The sequence below is a fragment of the Cryptomeria japonica genome, chromosome 7 (assembly GCF_030272615.1).
Source record: "Cryptomeria japonica chromosome 7, Sugi_1.0, whole genome shotgun sequence".
NCBI classification, from domain to species: domain Eukaryota; kingdom Viridiplantae; phylum Streptophyta; class Pinopsida; order Cupressales; family Cupressaceae; genus Cryptomeria; species Cryptomeria japonica.
The window spans coordinates 124,787,855-124,808,796 of record NC_081411.1 but is presented as its reverse complement, the minus strand read 5'-3'; the positions used below and the strand labels follow the sequence as shown (position 1 = coordinate 124,808,796).

Genomic DNA, 20,942 nt, shown 5'->3' with positions numbered 1-20,942 from the left:
ATATATACATATACATATATATATATATACATACATACATATATATACATATATATGTATGTATGTATGTATGTACATACATATACACACACACATATATATATATATATATGTATATGTATGTACATATGTGTGTAGTTATATATACACACATATATATATGTATATATATATATACATATATACATATATGTATATATATATGTATATACATATATATGTATATATATATGTATATACATATATATGTATATATATATGTATGTATATATATATGTATATATATATGTATGTATATATATATATATATATATATTACATGATTCTATATTATAAATAAATTTTTTTTTCTTTTTAATCTTTTTTAAACTTAATCATATAAAATAAAAGAACATAAATACTCAAGAATTAATATACTTCATATTATAAAAAGCCACAAACAAATTAAAAATAATCACAAACTTATAATTAAATAAGAACATGTATTAAAAAAAAAAATTCAATAAAAAATCCAAAATCCCATATTCATAACCCAACAAATAAATTAGAATATAGAAAATAATAAACAAAATAAACTTAATATTACTAATGAACCACACGTTCACTATAAATTATAATATGCCCATAACACATTCATATCTAATCGTTTTAAGATAGATACAACTCCTTTACATTTTTATTGCATGGAATATATATTCAGACATGCATTACAAAAAAACGGTGACTAGACTTGCATTACAAAAAACGGTGACTAGACATTTTTGCCTTAGTGTCTTAAGGTACAAAGCTTAAGAATGGCAAAGCAACTAATACAGATCATTTCCAGAATTAGAAATCAAAGAACACCAAGCTAAAATGCTGTATCAATGGATGAAAAAGAACAAGAACTAAACTATGGTGACAGAAAATTGTAACTACAGAGACGACTACTGATATGGGTAAGGCACTGCTGTTTTACAGAGTGGACAGCATTTCTTGCACTCTAACCATTGGCGAAGACAGTCATGGTGGAAAATATGAGTTTTGTGACATGACAGTACACACCCATCTTCTCCCACCATGAAATCATTCATACAAATTACACAGCGAGGAGCTTCTTCCATTTGAGAAGTAGATATTTTGATGGTATCAAGCGCGCCTATCAACTCTGTTGCCTCCCTCTTCATTTGCTGAGATGCAACTTCAGGTTGGGGTGTTTGCAGGAAATCATTTTCTGTTGTTGAAACAGAATTCAAAGCAGGAGTGACTTCTTCTCTGATATGCATTGATCTCCTTGGTAATTCATCAAGTATCAGTACTTCTCGCAGCCGCATAATTTGTGTTCTTCGCTGCAATTCTTCTCTTTGTTCGAGATCTCTCTCAGATCTTCTTACCATAATGTATATGATAAATGATGGCAAAATTAGTCTTGTTCGCTGCAATTCTTCTCTTCTTTCCAGATCTCTCTCAAATCTTCTTATAAATGATGGCAAAATTAGTCCTCTTCGCTGCAATTCTTCAATTCTTTCCCTCTCAAGTCTTCTTATAAATGATGCCGAAATTAGCCTTCTTCGCTGCAACTCTTCTCTTCTGTCCCTCTCAAATCTTCTTATAATTGATGGCAAAGTTAGTCTTCTTCCCTGCAACTCTTCTCTTCTGTCTCTCACAAATCTTCTTACCATATTGGATATGATACCACTTCACTGATAATTACTTTACTTGTGTTTGGGACCGAGAAAGCTTGTTATATCCTGCAACTCTCTCGCTAAATATAGACTTTCAATAAGAATGTAAATAAGCCGTATTCGTACAAACTTTCTTATGTTTTTAAACATGATTTGGTTTACTATTTAAAGATAAGCTTCTGGATAAAAATAGAATAATAATTTTCTAATTTTATATAAAAAAATATGAATTTAAATGTTTGATTTTTAAAATAAAAGATATTTAAATAAAATCATTTTTAATATTTTTATAATTTTTTAAAAATAGATAATTTTTTGAAAATATTAAAAATTAATAATAATATATTATAAAAAATTATTATGTAGGGCATTTTATAATAAAAATTAAAAAATAATACAAAAGTGATAGTTATTTTTATATATTAAATATTTAATTTTTAAAATTAAATAAAATATTAAAAATACTATTGTCTAACAAGTTGTAACTTTCAAGGACATTCACAATTTCAAGAATTTCTGAAATGGATAAAATTATATGATAAATAAAATCATAACATAAAAATGATAAATGAAATATAATAATCAATATTCACAATATTTTAATTTCAAAATTGATATCTAGACTATCATATGTAATATCTTGAGTGAAACTTGATCTTGTATCAACAATATTTGCTATTATACTTTCTATAAATTGTTTTTTTTCTTTTTTTTTGATAAAAGTGAAATACTCCACTAAATTTTATTAATATCTATAAATTGTTTTTTATTATTATATGTAAACATCATTTACTTTAATATCAAAAAAAAATCTTTATTATTTACTATTTTAGACTTTCAAAAAGTAAATTTTATTAATATCTATAAATTGTTTTTTATTATTATATATAAACATCATTTACATTAATATCTAAAAAAAAATCTTTATTATTTACTATTTTAGACTTTCAAAAAGCATATAAACGCACCCCTAACCTTAGGTCATTGCTTTTTGCTTTACATAATTGTTTTTATTATATAAAAACATCATTTAGTTTAATATCCCAAAAAACAAATCTTAATTATTTATTATTTTTTATATTAATAATATATATAATTAATATCAATTATTTTATAATTAAATAGAATGATTTTTATAATTTTATAAATCTTATAGATATCATATATTAGATTTTTTTTTAAATAGTTAAAAATATATTATATTTGTTTATTAAATTTGTAATTAATATTAAATTATTATTAAAATATAATTATATTATTATGTTAATGTATTATTATTTTAATATTATCAATTTATTATTATTATATATTTGTTTATATTACTTAAATTAAAATAAATTAAAAAATAATAACAAAATATTTTTTTAACTTCAAATTAAATTAATTGATTCTCTTTCAAGGGTACAAGTTCTCCACCATTACCTACATTTTGCATCTATATATAAGCATAATTTAATAAAATATAATATTAATTATATCATTTAATACTAGTAATATCTAATTAATTAAAATAAAAAATAAGGCTTATTTTGTTGAATGAAGAGGAAAAGGAGAATTCTCTACGTTTTTTCGCTGATGTGGCACTAAAGTACCTCCGAGTTGGCGTTCGCTGGAGGAGGTTTCCCTCCTCCACGGGGTTTGCATACTCTTCCTTGTGTTTCAAGTTTTGCATTTTCTTTTAGTAGTTAGTAACATTTAATTTGTCCTCCCTGGCCGAGCGTGTGTATTTCACTTAGCTTTAATGGAGGTTGAAACCGATGGCTTGCTTCATTCTTCCCCTCCGCCACCAGGTTCCCTCCCTCTTCTCCGCCCAAACAGTATTTCTATGAGGTCGTAGGAGGAGGTGCTGCTTCGGTGGCGTGAGATGCAAGGTTCATAGCAATGGACAGGGGCAATGGTGCCAATCCAGAAGGTAAGGACCCTGGTCCTGGCTCCATTTCTTTCTCTATTTCTTCAAATGAATCTATGGCTAGCGCTATTGCTAATGAGCAATTTAGGCTCAAGAATACTGCAATCTTCTTTGCTTGCGTTGATATTGATAAATGCCCTCCAAGAAAGTTTATGGATGATTGGTTTTACAATTTCTGGAATATCAAACTAGGTTTTCGTATTTCCTTTTGTAGATAGTTACAGAAAGGTTTATTCATTGTTTTCTTCAATTCGCATGAAACCCAAGTTGAAATTCTAAAAAAGGTTTACTGGAACATGGGTAAAACCTCATTCCATGCCCTAGGATGGTCCCCTGAAGCTAATGCTAAAGAGATTTTAGCCCTGTCTTGCCCTAGGTGGCTTGCGATGAAAAACGTTCATCCCTTCTTATGGAAATTTATCCCTCAAATGGCTGAACCTCTAGGTAAATTCATTTGGATGGATGACTCCCCTCGGCTTGTGTCGCACCTAGATGCTAGGGTTCTCCTATCCATTAACCCTGGAATTGATTTGCCCAGAATCCTTAACTTCAATATAGATAATGAATCTTTTCTGTGCCCTTTGGAATTTCTTGGAGGCCTGAATGTGTGCTTTCTATGCAAAAAGGATGACCATATCCGAAAAAATTGCCCCATTATTACTAAAAAAACCCCAAATTTGCAGAAAAACCAGACTAATGGGCCTAACCCCAAGCCTCCTAAAAAGGATTCCCATGATCCCATGAACACCTCCTCTGCTCTTGGACAGGAAATACCTATCTCAGAGGCATGCCCTAATCCTTCCCTCTCTGCTCCTACTTCGCCCCTCAACCCCCCTGCTGCAGCCATTGACACAACCCTGGAAGATAAATAAGAAGATAGCTTCCATGTTGTTACCTCCAGAACCAAAAAGCATAGACAGAATGCGCAATAGCTTGCTTTCGATAAGCTTAAGGTGGATAATGATGCCTCAAAACAACAGGTCCCTATTCCTACTCCTGCTTCTGTCTTAGAGGATTGCCCTTCAAACTTTAAGAACAACTTTGATGCCCTAGTTATGAGTAGTAATGACACTATGGCAATCGATGGAGTTGTGCCTTCCCTGAGGGATAATCCACTCTACGATGACCTCGGAGCCACAGATCTCACCACCTCCCATAGCACCATCACTACTCATAATGAGAGCATTCCTCTGAAATTTTTCAAAGAGCTTGACAGTGACGATGTGATCCATGTTATCACTACCGACATTGGTGTTGACAAAAATTCTTCTTTTGTTCCCACACATGTGCCCTGGATTGACATGAATGCTACCCCTTCCCATACTTTAGCCCTTGATGACACCCCCATTGGGAAGACTACACAGGGTGAGGATGAATCTAGGGATGACTTTGATGCCTCAAACAATAACAGTGCTAAATCCAATAGGAGAGGTCAACCCGTGGGCTCCAAAAATTGTGAGATTTTGCCAAGATCAAGAGGCAATGGAAAGCACAAATAAGAGAGAACAAAATAGATGATAGAAATAAACTGTATTCTATCAAGATGAAAAATATGATCAACTGGATCATTAATCGATCAATGATTGCCCATACAAACAATGTAGATGAGCCTGCTTATATAGACAAGGCTTATGGATATGTGAGCACACAAACATGACATGTGGCTCAATAAGAAACAAGGGTAGGTAGGAAATAGGTGTGGGTAGGTAGGAGAAATAATATAATAGTCCACATGAGGTGGATCAGCCACTGAATGTGGAGTGTAACAACAAGATCAACACCATAAAAGGTGGAAATTCTCCTACACACACTATCCCAATGTGGCACAAACACCCAAGTGTCTCATACCCAAACTACTATGAAATGAATTTCCTAAGTAAACTTAAGTAAAGTGTAATAATATCCAATATGAATATTTATTTACACCAACACCCCCCCTTAAGTGCAACTTAGGGGAATGCACTTAAGTCTACAATGCAACTAAGCAATGCAAGATGGGTCCCGATTACTAGGCCATGTTAGGTACCCATGTACAAATGCAAATGCATGCAAACCAATGCAATGAAATCTCTCACAAAGTGGGGAAAGAGAGAAAAACCCAATGGGAAAAAACCCTCCCCCAAAAGAGAGATGAAAACTTATAAGAGAACAAATAGAAGAATGTGAAGGACAAAACCCCATGTGAGGAAAAATTCCCCCCCATATGAGAGAAGAAGAGAAGCTAGGAAGCCCCCCCTCAATGTGGAATCTGCCCCAATGATAGAAGCTCTATGTATGAAGAAACTGCTCCACGAATGTCGAACAATATTCCTCCCCTTAGGAAGAAACAAAACCAAAGGTGTATCCATGAAGTCTCCCCAATCATGAAGGGAAGATGTATGAAGAAAACTCATGATGAAAGGAATCTCTGAAAACTGCTCAAGTGTCCCCATGTTGATGCTGAAAGATACCCCCTCCAAAGGTGGTAAGTTGTGCCACACTGCTAAAAAAGGCACTCCAAGATCTAGTGGAGATGGATGTAGAACATGTCCCAAAGACTCACATATCTCCTCAAAAAATAAAGAGACCTCCTCCAACTGTTGTACATAAGTATCCACAATCATGTCAACCTCGAAAGAATGATCATGTAGAGAATGAACAAGAGGGTCAGAGTGTTCCCTTGCAACAATCGAAGAAGGATCACCTTCATCAAAGAGAAGATGAATGTCATCAATGATGTCTCCCAAATCTACAATATAGGATTCCACAAACAAACTTGCAATGTCTGTCAAGTAATCATCCCATGAATCTGAAGCTGGAAGACAATGAATATCTTGCTGCAGTGAATCACATGAAGGTAAAACTGTCGCACTATCTGCATCATCAAGTGCAATAGGTGACGTGATATCAATATGGGGAGATGAAATACAAGACTCAAGAATGGGTTCACCTGTGAGAATCCCCATGTTCAAGTGCCCAAAGTTCTCCTCAAAATGTGAACCATCACACGAAGTGTGATCATCATGTGTAGAATCATCAAATGTGAAATCATCATCTTCAACAAAATCTGAAAAGGAGTATAACCAAGATGCATGATCAACCACCCCACTCGCAATCATAGCTCTAGTCTCCAAGTCTCTAATGAAAACTGACTTAGGTGTGAACTCCACAACTCTCTTAGTTTCGCCATGTGTGATTTGATAGATAGAAAGGAGATTGTTTGTCAAGTGGGGTACACATAACACATTATTGAAGGAGTTATCCCCAATGTCAATAGATCCTTTCCCAATCACATCCATGTATGTATGATTGCCCATCAAAATCTGCGGCATGGTGCAAGGCTCAAATGTAGAGAACATAGACTGCGAAGATGCCATATGATAAGAAGCCCCTGAATCTAGAAGCCATCTCTCTAAATCATCACTGATAGTAGCACATAGAGATTTTCCTTTTATTATACCAAAAGAGTGATTCTTTCCACTTGTAGAAGCAATGAATGCTTTCCCTTTTCCTTTTGAATGTGAGGGAGTGGAAGTTGATGAATCATCCTTCTTGTAGACATTAGGCAAATTAATGTTATGCTTTTTGATGATATGTGTGAGCTCATCAATCTTCTTAGAATGGCAACGATGCTCCTCATGACCAAACTTTTTACAATAGGCACAAGTAGGTCTCTCCCTCTTTGGTGAATTATCCCTCTTGGAAGAGGATGTATCTCCTTGTTGTGGAGAGGATGATGCTTTGTCCTTAGGCTTTGATTGCCATTTCTTCTTGTTTGAGTTGTCCTTTCCTTGATTTCCTTTGTTCCCTTGATTTGCCACTAATGCTTGAGACTTAGAAGCCTTAAGAATGCCCATGCTTATCAACTTAGTTTGTTCCATCATCAACATTTCATTGAAAGCATCAAATGTAGGCATTGTGTAGCTTGAACCCGTTGTCATCCTATGGGTTTGGAAACTAGAAACAAATGCTGCATATTCTTGTGGAAGCTTGCCTATCAAGTTGAATATCAATTGAGTATCCTTCTTATCAACGCCACAATCTTTGAGTTGTGCCCTCAACTCATTTGCCTTAGTGACATAATCTTGTATAGTATCAAAGTTCTTGGGATCTAACATGGTGAGATCACTATCAATTTGATATCCCCTAATCTCATCAACTTGACCATACAAGTCTTGAAACTTTTTCCAAGCATCCTTGATTAGAGTACACTTCTCAATATGAAAAATGAGATCCTTTGATACATACTTTCTTAAGGTACCAATTGCCATGATATTTTTAGTGAGCCAATCCAAGTGACCAACTGGATCAACCTTAGGATCAGCGGGAGCAACAATAGTTCCATCAATGTAATGAGTGAGTCCTTTTTCCATAAGTTTACTCCATGCATCAATTTTCCAAGTAGCATAATTATGAGGAGTTAAGAGAGGAAACTTGGAAGAACCCATAACAACAAAAAAGGAAGGAAGACAAAAGCACAAGAGACACCCTCCCAAATTCACTCAATCAAAGTACCCCCCTAAAAAATGATGATTTTGGCACTTTATATGTAGTTCATGTACAATAGGCCACTTGCAAACAATGGCAAGGTGGACTTCTGATTTCAATTTACAACTTCTCAAATTGAGATCTAAGAGACTTCAACAAATACTGCTAGTGATCTAAACTGAGATCCAAGCAAAATGCAAGTACCAAATATGTCAAAAATGGCCAAATACTAAAAGTACAATTTTTACTTAAAATCACTACAAATAGATGGTAGATTATGAAAGTAGATGAAAAAATATGCACTTTCAAAAAAAACGGCACCTGAAAAGGAGTCCATATGAGCCCAAATGAAGCCTCCAAAGTTGTAAAAATTGGGATTTTGCGATTTCCGAAAAACTTGTATTCAAAAATCTGAGAAAATCCTACACCGTTGTATAGATCACAAAAATCTACCCCAAAACAAAAAAAATTTCTCGTAAAAACGAGTCCGGATGAGTGAGATATCGCTATTTGAAAATTGCTTGCAAAATTATAATTTCTGGAAAATTTCCGCTGCAGCGTCAAACTTCAAATGCCTCTAGATTTGGCCTCCGAAGTCTGATTTGGATGAAACAAAAGGCAAAACTGACTTTCTTGGACCTCCTCAATCCAATGGTAACCTCAGATTTGACCCATCAAGCTTCAATAGTAATCTGCAATGGAAAACTCCAAAATACACAATACCAAATAGCATCAATTTCTCTCAATTAGCAAACCAATGACACTCTAATGGCTCTGATACCATGTGAGATTTTGCCAAGATCAAGAGGCAATGGAAAGCACAAATAAGAGAGAACAAAATAGATGATAGAAATAAATTGTATTCTATCAAGATGAAAAATATGATCAACTGGATCATTAATCGATCAATGATTGCCCATACAAACAATGTAGATGAGCCTACTTATATAGACAAGGCTTATGGATATGTGAGCACACAAACATGACATGTGGCTCAATAAGAAACAAGGGTAGGTAGGAAATAGGTGTGGGTAGGTAGGAGAAACAATATAATAGTCCACATGAGGTGGATCACCCACTGAATGTGGAGTGTAACAACAAGATCAACACCATAAAAGGTGGAAATTCTCCTACACACACTATCCCAATGTGGCACAAACACCCAAGTGTCTCATACCCAAACTACTATGAAATGCATTTCCTAAGTAAACTTAAGTAAAGTGTAATAATATCCAATATGAATATTGATTTACACCAACAAAAATAAGTCCACCTCAAGCCAAAAAAAGGATGGCAAGACTACACCTGCCAGTGGTAGAAGCCTTCATGCTGCTAAGGATATGTAATTTCCCTCCCTTGTTAGCCATGAAGTGCATCTCATGGAATGTGAGGGGGCTAGAAGCCCTGACAGAAAGTATATTGTTAAACGTTTCCTTGATTCACATAAGGATGTTGATTTCTTGATAATGCAAGAAATAAAATCTATCAATTTCACTCTTGAGACTAATCTCAACTACATTTGGAAAAAATCAATAAAGATTTGCTCAAATCAATGCAAAGGTAGAGGCTGTCTTGGGATGCTTATCAACTCTACACTGTGCAATCAGGTCATTGATAAAGGATGCTCCCCTTGCAACAGGGTTGTCTGGGCCACTCTTAACATTGATAACACCCTCTTTGGGGTTTGCTCTATATATGCTCCTCACGACTATAAAGACAGAATCACCTTGTGGGAGTGGCTCACTTCCTTACCTAACATTCCTTGGATCCTAGGAGGTGACTTTAACATGATTGAAGATTGTGAAGATAAAATGGGGGGTAATCCCTTTGAGTGGAAAGGTTCAGAGAAATCTTCTAAAAACCTACTTGATCCTTTGCTTGGGAATAAAGCTAAGTCCAAAGATCTTTGGAACACATGGTGCAATTACCAAAAGGGTGGTCATAGGATATACTGTCGGCTTGACCGATTCTATGCTGATAGAGATACCTTCTCCTTTACCCCCTCCGACCAAAACAACCCTATTGTTGTCTGGCCCTTCACCCTATCTGACTATCATCCTATTTATGCTGATATCAAACTTACTCCCTCCCTGCTGTCAAAAGCAGGAAATTCATTCTTAACTCCAATCTATTTAATGACCTGGATACCCTCATGGCTATTAAACTCATCAACCTCTTTAATAAAGGCAATAACCACCCAGCCTCGCACATTGACAAATGGAATCTTAATGTTAGCTCTTGGCAAAAGCTTTTGTAGACAATTGGTGAGAAAAGGGCCAAGGACTATAGGTTTGATGAAAGAACTCTCAACTCTGAGTTGATCCGATTGGAAAATGATCTCCAAGCTAACCCCTCTTGCCCATCTCTAGCCACTCATGTGACCAATGCCAGAAATGCCCTCTGTTCCCACCAAAAAGTAAAAGTCAAAGGTGCTATGACCAGAGCCCGTACCCATTGGTTGCAGCATGGGGACAAGGGCTCCAAGTTCTTCTTTAATCTCCTTAAGAATAAGCATGCGAGAGAAAAGATTGACAGACTGAATATTGATGGAAATGAGATCACTGACTTAGGTGATATTATGGAGGCCTTTGCCCTTTTTTACTATAACCTTTTCACCTCTGAAGTCTCATCTAGTGCTAAGGAGAACAAGACTAAGTGTAAAGCTATCATCCCTAGAATGATTTCTGAAGAGGAGTCCAACCTGCTCAAATGCCCTCTTACCCCCAAGGATATTCAATCGGCTATCAATTCTCTTCACTCTGACAAGGCCCCGGGGCCTGATGGGCTCCCCATTGAATTTTACAAAGCTAATAGTGACTGGATCTCGCATGATCTGCTAGACTTGTATAATGAGGCTATCTTTAAGGGCTCCCTTGGTACCTATATCAACAGGGGCATCATAAAACTTATTCCTAAAGATGGGGACAAGGCTCTCATTAAGAACTGGCATCCTATTACCCTCCTCAATGTCTCCTATAAAATATTGGCTAAAATACTTGCCATTCGGTTGGAAAAAATACTTCCAAGGTTTATTTGCTCCACCCAAACTAGTTTTATCACTTGGGGAGGTACATCCTTGAAAATCTCATCACTAGCTGGGAAGCTATGGAGTGGGCTAGGGTATCTGACCAAGACGCTGCCATGTTCCTCCTGGATTATGAGAAGGCATACGACCGGGTGGAATGGGAGTTTATTACCATGATGCTTGAATCTTTCGGTTTCCTTGATGAATTTTGTCAATTTGTTAAGGTGCTTTTACATGATGCCTCTACTCAAATCGATGTTAATGGTTCCCTCTCTGCCCCTATTTTTCTATCTCGCTCCATTAGGCAAGGGTGTCCCCTTGCTCCCTCCCTATTTGTCATTGCTTCTGATGCCCTTTTTTACCTTCTCAGAGATAACACTATCTCCCCTAAGGTGGACGGTATTAGACTCCTTGATAACAATGAGCTTCTCAACATTCAATTCGCTGATGACACTGCTCTTTTTCTCAAACTTACCAAGCAAAACATGGATAATCTAAGCCTGAAGATTCAATTTTTTGGCTCCATCTCTGGAGCCAAAATCTCTCAATCCAAATCCACCTTCCTTAGCTCGAACAATCAACCCCCTGACTAGTTTAGCAGATCTAACTACCAATGGGGCGGTCCCAATAAAATTGTTCAGTACCTTGGTGCTCCCTTCTCTGTTTCCCCCTCGCTCAAAGACATGTGGCTTTTGGTCAAAGGGAAAATTGAAAAAAAGCTTAATAAATGGAACAACAGGTTCCTTTCCTTGGCTGGCAAAATGCAAGTTTGCCAAAAAATCCTTTCCTCATATAATATTTACTACTCTTCTACCTAGATGTTTAGCAACTATCAAATTTTGGAAATTCAAAAGGCCATTGGACGATTCCTCTAGTCTGATGGCAAGGGAAATAGTAAGCTCCATGTTGTTAATTGGGGTTGGTGTCATGTTAAAAAAGAACTTGGGGGTCTTGGCCTTAAAGACCTTAAAACTCAGGGCATTGCTCTTGCAGCTAAGTGGATTTTTCATGCCCTTGATGGGAAAGAACCTTGGAAAGTGTTAGTTAGGAATAATATTGAGAGGGTTGTCCCTCGGAAGGCTAAATCCTGGAAAGGTCTGCCTTTCACTGACCTGGTGGCTGGTAGCTTTCCTGTGTTTGTCCAGGGCTCATGTGTGTTCAGATCCATCTGGAAGGCTTGGGAACATGTCAGAGGGTTCTTGGTCAACACCAGTGTCTGTAATGATGATCTGATTCATGGTGAAAGATCCCTTTGGTGGAATTTATCTCATGCGGGTAAACCCCTGGCTCTGACTAAGGGGTGCTCGGCTAGATTGTGGGCTAACAAAGGGATCAAACTCCTTGTTGATGTTCTTGAGCATGATTCCCTTATCTCATGGGAAGATCTCAATGTTAAATTCAATATCCCCCCTGCCAAAAAGAGAACGTATAACCTAATCAATCATGCTTGTACTTCGCTTGGCCTCCCTAAGGACCATCATGTGGACTCTCATAGATTCTTGGTTTTCAAATGGGCGGATGGCTCTCTTATATCTAAAATCAAGGCCCAAAATATTTACTCTCTCCTGATTTCTGATACTTCTATTATTACTCACGTGAACAATCTCTGGTATGCTAACCTCTTTGTTATGCAGTGGCAGAAGAATTTCAGCAGGCTATGGAAAAACACTATTGAACCCAAAGTCAAATGCTTTAAGTGGTTGCTTACTCTTAACAGGCTTCCTATAAGGGGGAACTATGACTCGCATGATATTTGCTCCATATGTAAGGTGCCTGAGACTAGCAGGCATATCCTCCTTGAGTGCTCTATTGCTAAGGAAGTATGGCTGATGTTTGGCTTTTCTTTCCCCCACCTGGTTAATATCATGGAAATTATTTCTGGTTATATTCATGGGATGAAAAAAGATGCAAATCTATTCTGGTTTATTTTATCTGCATATATCCTATGGTTCATTTGGAAAATTAGAAATGCTGACAGATTTTGTGGCCAGTCCAGGGCCCTTACCGAGTCTTTTCAAAGACTCACCTTTTATAATATTGTCACGTGGGTCTCATTCATGCTTAATGTGGAAAGGAACAAGCTTAGGAGATTCCTGAGGGATGGACACGCTACCATGTTCATCTACGAGCTTAAGTGCGGTTTTGACTGGAGGCGCAGTTTTGATGACCTCTCCTCTTTTGAAGAAGTTGTTAGGATGTTGAACAACAAGATCAGGGAGAATAGGCAGCCTTCCTATGAGCAGGTGGAGGCGTTGAGCCAGATCCAGAACCATAAGAGCATTGCTTGGATGGAGGGACCCCAGGGATGGACTGCCTGGGTTGTGACTTATGATAACATTCTCAACGAGTGCTTTTCTTTAAATTTCTCCACTGGACTTTCATTTTGATAACTCTTTGATACTGTTTAAATTTTGTCTTTATGTTCTTCCTCATGTAACTGAACTTGGGGCAGGCCCTTGGTGTTGACTGTTGTTTTTTGGTGAGGCCCAACCTCTGTCTTTCTATTACTGTTCCCTATATCTTTAATATAAAAAATAAAAAATAAAATAACAAAACTCATCTTTTGCAAATATCTCCACCCATCCTTTAGATATATGTATTTGAGATATCTTTACTTCAAATTATTTTTAAAATTTGTTTCAATTAGAATTTTTAATTTATGATTTATAGACATTTGTTGATATTTTTTTAGCTATTTAATATGGATGTATTTAAAATATATATATGATAATCATATACATAACTACTAAATTTTACTATATATTGATTTAAATTAAATTAATAATTTTTTTCAACAATTGAAACATATTTTGTTTATCTAAATATATCAAATATAATATTAATAATTTTAAAAAAAACTTTTAATTTATTATTTTTCATTATTATTTAAAAAAAATCTTTAATATATATATTTTTTTCTTTAAATATTTCTATACAATCATTTATTAGCTTTTCTCCTATATATAGAAAATTATAAATAAATTTAATTACATTTTTTAAAAGAACTTTTTTAATTTGTTATTTTTCATCATCATTTTAAAATAAATTCTACAATATGTTTTTTTTTCTTATTTTTGCTATACAATTATTTATTTGATGTTTTCCCAGTTTATAAAACTATAAATAAATTTTATATAATTCTCTATAAAATAAATATTAATTTTTTTAAAATAAATAACATTAAATGAATTATATCATTTCTAAAAATATATATCGATATTCTTTATATAGATTTTATCAAAATAGATATGATAATTTATTGAAATTTATTAAAATAAATAAATTTAACGAATACAAGACTGTTAGTAGTTTTCTATTTTATTTTTTTAAATTGATTGTCCGCTCGCCAAATTAAATAGCTCGCAGCACATCACTATACTTCCCACAGATTCATTAAAAGAGATAATCCGCCTTGATCTGTTCCATATTTGCTGAAAATGGAGCAATTGATTGCAAAAATATGGTCACTCATCGGCTTTTTCATTCTCCTGCAAAACATTCTTCCCCCCAACCTCCGCAAAATCTTAAGGGACTGCTTATCATCTGTAAAAGACTATTTCAGCCCACCCCATTACCATCTGGAAATTCCAGAATTCAAGGACAGTCATGGACTAAACGCCAACGATCTCTATGACGTCGTTGAGCGCTATCTTAGCGGTGTGGATGGCATTACGAGTACCCGAAAATTGTCTGTGTTTCGTGCCAGGAAATCCACCAATTTGGGATTTTGCCCTGCGTCTGATGAGGTAGTGGAGGACAGCTTCAGGGGGGTCAGGCTATGGTGGACTCACAGTTCCCTTCTTGAGAAGCGCAATGGAGGAGGAGGAGGAGATAAAGAACGCAATTCAGTGAATGAAAGGCGGAGATTTACTCTCAAAGCGGAGCGCCAAGACAGAGACTTTATCTGCGCTTACTTCGATCACATTACAAATCGCGCAGCAGAGCTCAATACGCTCACCAAAGATCTCGTGCTGTATACAAATACAGGGAATGCTCGTTTTGCCGAAGGATGGGCGGGAGTTCCCTTCAAACATCCCTCGACCTTTGCATCTCTGGCTCTCGATCCCCTGCTCAAGTGCAGAATTCTCAGAGATCTTGACCGATTTAAGGGGGGAAGAGAGTTTTACAGACGGATTGGGCGTTGCTGGAAGCGCGGGTATCTTCTTCACGGGCCTCCTGGAACAGGGAAATCGAGCCTCATCGCTGCCATTGCTAATCACATGAGATATGATGTTTATGATCTGGAGCTCACGCAAGTGATTGACAACAATGATCTTCGCGCGCTTCTTAGGCAAACAAAAGGGAGATCTGTGATTATTATTGAGGACATTGACTGCTCAATCAATCTGGGTCAGAGGGTTTCGAATCCTCCACCAGTCAATCAAGTAGAGCAGAAGAGAAGGGGAATTACATTGTCTGGTTTGCTGAATTTCACAGACGGTCTGTGGTCCTGTTCCGGCGAGGAGCGGATTATTGTGTTTACAACGAATCACAAGGAAATGCTTGATCCTGCACTTCTCAGAAGTGGGCGAATGGATATGCACATTTTCCTTTCGTTCTGCAACTTTGAGGCATTTAAAACTCTCGCCTTTAACTATTTGCAGGTTGAGGACCATCCTCTGTTTGCAGCTGTGGAGGAGAAGATGATCTCGGGGACAGAAATGACTTGTGCAGAAATTATAGAGGTTTTGATGGATAGAGTGGAGGAGCCCACTGATGCGCTGAATGATTTGATTTGTGCCCTGGATGCCAAGATTAAGGTTAAAGAAGAAGTGCTTCCAGTTCCAGTTCCAGTTCCAACTCTGTAATTTCCTTCTGACAGTCTGCTGATTGTCTTTGTTATATTTTTGTAATTGAAGAACTCATTTTGACAGTCTTAAATTTTCAATAAAAAAAAATGGGGCAACAATAAATTATGCCTTTCTATCACTCTATATTTTTTCAAATATTGTATTTTTGTTTTAATATAACATAGAGTAAGAATATTCATTAAAAAATGTGCAGTGATATTAAAAATAAATTGAAATTGGCACTTTAATGGGAGTAGATAGATAATTATCTAAATAATAATGTTTTTTATTTAGACATTCTTAGTCAAAAGTTTAAAGCAACATGAAAATTAAACGTTGAATGGAACTTATGTCTTTGAGAGACTTAGAAACTTATATATTTCTATTATCAAATAGATTCGGTAATATTATAGTAACAAATGACTAGTCATTAGCAAAAAAAAAAAAATTAATAATTTGATTAAGATTTGTAAGGATGTTATATTTTTTTAATTTTAGTGTTTTTTAAAATGATCATATGTTAAGAATATAATTTATTATGATATTGCCATCAAGATCCAACTGTGTAGTTTCTAAGTCAAAGTCATTGACTCAAAAAGTGCACAATTGAATCCTAATAGCAATATCATAATTTGACTTGGTGTGGAAAATATCTCATACTTATCAATATAAATCTATTTTAAATTTGACATGCTTTTAGTCCGATGAGCTAACTTTTATCGTCTCCATGTTAAAGTTTAATATAATGAGCTTACATTGCATAGATTGCAATTCAAATGCAACCTTGAACAATCTTCAAATAATATCATCTACTAATTGCACTAGGTCTTTGAGTACCTCAATGATGTCATTTTACAATAAGTTCATCTCTTTAAGATAATGTTTAAATTTGGTTTACTGTTGTTTATGGTAAAAATGGAAACAACAATATTGAAAGACTAAATGAATTCAACCACAAAACCCTAGCCTAACAACAACAAAGATCCACCATAACATATGAAGATTACCTAAGACAATGCAAATCAACAAAATCACAAAGATGAGACCATCACATGTCTAATAGGGTTTGAATCTCCATTCTTCCTATCTCCATTGATCTTGCTTGATATATTTGCTCTCATATTTTATGTGTGCACAAGAGCTCAACAAAGAATGGAAATGTAGTTGCAAGTAGACTTGATCGCATATGAAAGTTCGAATGCTAGAATGCTTGGGGGGGAATAATGATATAAAGTATCCTCTTATATAGAAGACACTGTAGGAAATGGAGGGATAAGATTGAGAGGTGTAAAAGATAGATGGTCGACTAGGATTAGAGGGTAGGTAGAGAAAATAAGAAAATAATGAGAGGGTAGGTAGTGTAGGAATTAAGAGATGAATACCATGTGTCATGGGTAGAAAAGGCTAATGAATTGATTAAATAAATAAATACTTATTTAAATAATAGAAGAAATGAGATCAATTGAATAACTAAAAGTATTTATTTAATTTAGGAAAGGGTTAGTGCAGGATCAAGGCGGGCCAAAAAGTGGCGATGTGAAAAAAATAGCCTTCTTCACTCACCTAAAACTGTGAAAATCCGTGTTGACTTTTTGTTTGGCTTGGGTGTCAGTAAACCTCGGCCTGGTAATTACCTATGCAAATCGGATATCCGATTTTTATTTGTAATTTTAATTTAAAAAATATATTATATATTACATATTATATAATATATAACATATTATTATATTATATAATATATATAATGTATAATATATTATTACATTATATATATTATATAATACGTATTGTATAATATATTATTATATTATATTATATTATATTATAATAATATATTATATTTGTAGACATCTAAAAATGGTCAACGCTTGCGAGGTCATACTTTAACATTTGTGCATTGCCTTATTTTAGGGTTTTTGCGTTGCATTAACATTTCTCCTGTGAAACGCACTTGGTCTTTATCATTTGCGAGCATCGAGTCCTTCTTCTGCATTCTTCACTTTCGAATTTGGTCTTGTCGACAACAATCTTCAGTCATGATTTTGGTCAATCTTATCCTGTCGCATCAATATGCGTATTCATTTGTCATCATTTTGGACATCGTTAATCCTAATCAGGGTTTTGTCCTCTATCAATCTTGTTATTTTGCGATCGATTTGTTATCGATCGTGGTCATTTTTCAATCTTCTTGTCTTGCAATCTATTTTGTCATCAATCCTTGTCCTCTTGTCAATTTTGTCATTTTGCGATCAATTTGCCATCGATCGTTGTCTGTCTCAATTATGTCAATTTGGATCAATTAGTCATTGTTCCTCATCAATTGGTGCATTTATCAATCAAATCATTTATCACATTGGTCCTTTGTTAATCAGAATCATGATCGAGTCAATTATCCTTCATCACGACCTAATTGTCATCCTTGCATTGTTAATTCATCTTCTAGGGTTTCATGATTTAATCATTTAACCTTGTTTGTCATTTCTCCCTCTAGGATTAATAAATTATTTATTTATCCTAAGTCTTCGTGTCACAATTAAATGTTTATTTAATTGGCTAACTAATTATTCCTCTTTTTTGTGAATTAATTAATAAATGACAAATTATTAATTAATTTATCTAATTTCTCCAATTTACCTAATTTCCTAATTTTCATCAATTTCTAATTCCTAATTTCCTAATTTCTATTTCATCTATTTTTCAACTCTCTCCTATTTTTCTCCTAATTTCATGGGAATGACATTTCAATTTGTCATAATTTGTCATAATTGACAATCAATCAATTTTTGACATAGAAATTTGTCATAATTTTGTCATAAATCATCAATCAATCAATCTTGCATAGAAAGTGCAAATTTGTCATAATTTGTCATAATTGACATTCTTGATTTGCAATTTCCATTCGAATCGAATCATGCTAATTTGATCTTTTCTCCAATTTGTCTATAAATTGGATGAATTTCTTCAATCCCAGCTAATAATGACTTTTTTGAATCACTTTGTCAAATCAATCACGCTTCGAGTATTCTTGTGCCAATGTCAATCTTGCTTTCACATTAGGTTTAAGCACTTGAAGGTGAGATCCACAAACAAAGGCTATTTGAAGAAGAAAGAAGGACAATGGAGCCGCATGAAGGAAACATTCAGATCTGCATTTGGTTTGCTTAGTTTTTAGCTTTGAATGTTTTGCTTTCATGTCTTTATTGAGTGTGTTTAGGATTGATCATTGCATTTGAGCTTTTGTGATTGAGCTAGATTAGAATATTGATTTGCGTGTGATGATTTTTGATTTCCTAGCTACAATATTATATTATATATTATATTATATAATATTATATATATAATATTATATAATATATAATAATATATTATATAATATAATATTATATATATAATATTATATAATATATAATAATATATTATATAATATAATATAATGTTATATTATATAATATAATATAATATAATATAATATTGTATTATATTATATATTATAATATAATATTGTATTATATTATATATTATAATATAATATTGTATTGTATTATATATTATAATATAATATTGTATTGTATTATATATTATATTATAATATAATATAATATAATATAATATAATATTATATATAATATTATACAATACGTATTATATAATATAATAATATATAATATAATATATAATATATTATATAATATAATATTATATTATATTATATTATATTATATTATATTATATTATATTATATTATATTATAATATACATAAATGTATTATATAATATATTATTATATTATAATATATTATAATATAATATTGCATTATATAATACAATATTATATATAATATAATATAATATAATATAATATAATATAATATTATATTATATTATATTATATATTAGATATTATAATATATATAATATAATATAATACTACAATATTATATTATATATTATATAATATTATATTGTATTATATATTATAATATAATATAATATAATATTGTATTATATTATATATTATAATATATATAATATAATATAATACATATTATATAATATAATAATATATTATATAATATAATATAATACAATATTATATTATATTATATTATATTATAATATATAATATAATACAATACATATTATATAATATAATAATATATTATATAATATATTATTATATAATATATTATTATATTATATATGTTATTTAAAAATAATTGAAGTATAGAAATCGGATATCTGATTTTCCTAGACTTTTATATTTTGGCGAGTGACAGTCATGTGAGTCATTTTTAACTCACGGGCTACGCGAATTCATCAAAATCCGATATCCGCTCCATCCGATATCCAGTGTTTTGACAAAAAATTGCTAAAAAATACATTTAGAGGTAAGAATTTTATCATTTTGAATCATTTTCATTCATTTTTTGTATTTTTATTAATGTTTATTTGATTTTTCATTGAAAATATGGGTTTTTTCATGAAAACTAGGTTTTTTTAAATCAAATGCCTAATTGTTTAAATTTGTTAACTAAATTTAATTGTTTACATTCAATTAGGTTAAAAATGGGGGATAACAATGAAAAAAATAACCAACCACAACTGCAACAACCAAACCCTCATTTGTCAAACCCCCCCTCAATTCAAGATTTGATAGCACAAAATTTGAATGAATTGAGGGGGATTGCAGAAGTATATCATAGGATCCCTCGTCTAAACCCATTGTTTGATCCTGTCACGTTGATCATAAAAAGTATGGAAACCATGACCGAGGAGGACGATGCCACCCTTTTGTGGTGAGATTCTATGAAGGAAAAATATGTAGATGGCTTGTCGTATAAGGATATCAAGGATCTTGAGATATTCAAAGTCGAAATCGCCTCATTGTTTGTCAATTCCCGTACTGGTTAGCCCGTAGATCCCAAAAAAATAAACCTTTCTATCAAATGGTGCACAAATGATGGGATTGTGAAAAACTTTTGGGATCGTTGGTGGATGGTTTTCGACAAACCACCCAACAACAATCTTGATATCCCCTTCTATTTCATAAAAAAATTGTATGTTGAGTTTGTTTTACACAAACATGT

The 20,942-nt window shown here is 33.5% G+C and overlaps 2 protein-coding genes across 2 annotated transcripts; one reads left to right on the top strand and one right to left on the bottom strand.

The window, feature by feature from the left end:
* Positions 1 to 926: 926 nt before the first annotated feature.
* On the bottom strand, positions 927 to 1,661 carry LOC131056705 (uncharacterized). The gene has a single exon (XM_057990957.1). The coding sequence runs from the start codon at positions 1,659 to 1,661 to the stop codon at positions 927 to 929; it is 735 nt and encodes a 244-aa protein (XP_057846940.1).
* A 12,742-nt stretch (positions 1,662 to 14,403) lies between these two features.
* Positions 14,404 to 15,995, top strand: LOC131056866 (AAA-ATPase At5g57480-like). The gene has a single exon (XM_057991141.1). It carries the CDS (start codon positions 14,503 to 14,505, stop codon positions 15,871 to 15,873), a length of 1,371 nt encoding a protein of 456 aa, XP_057847124.1. The 5' UTR covers positions 14,404 to 14,502; the 3' UTR covers positions 15,874 to 15,995.
* The last annotated feature ends 4,947 nt before the right edge of the window (positions 15,996 to 20,942 follow it).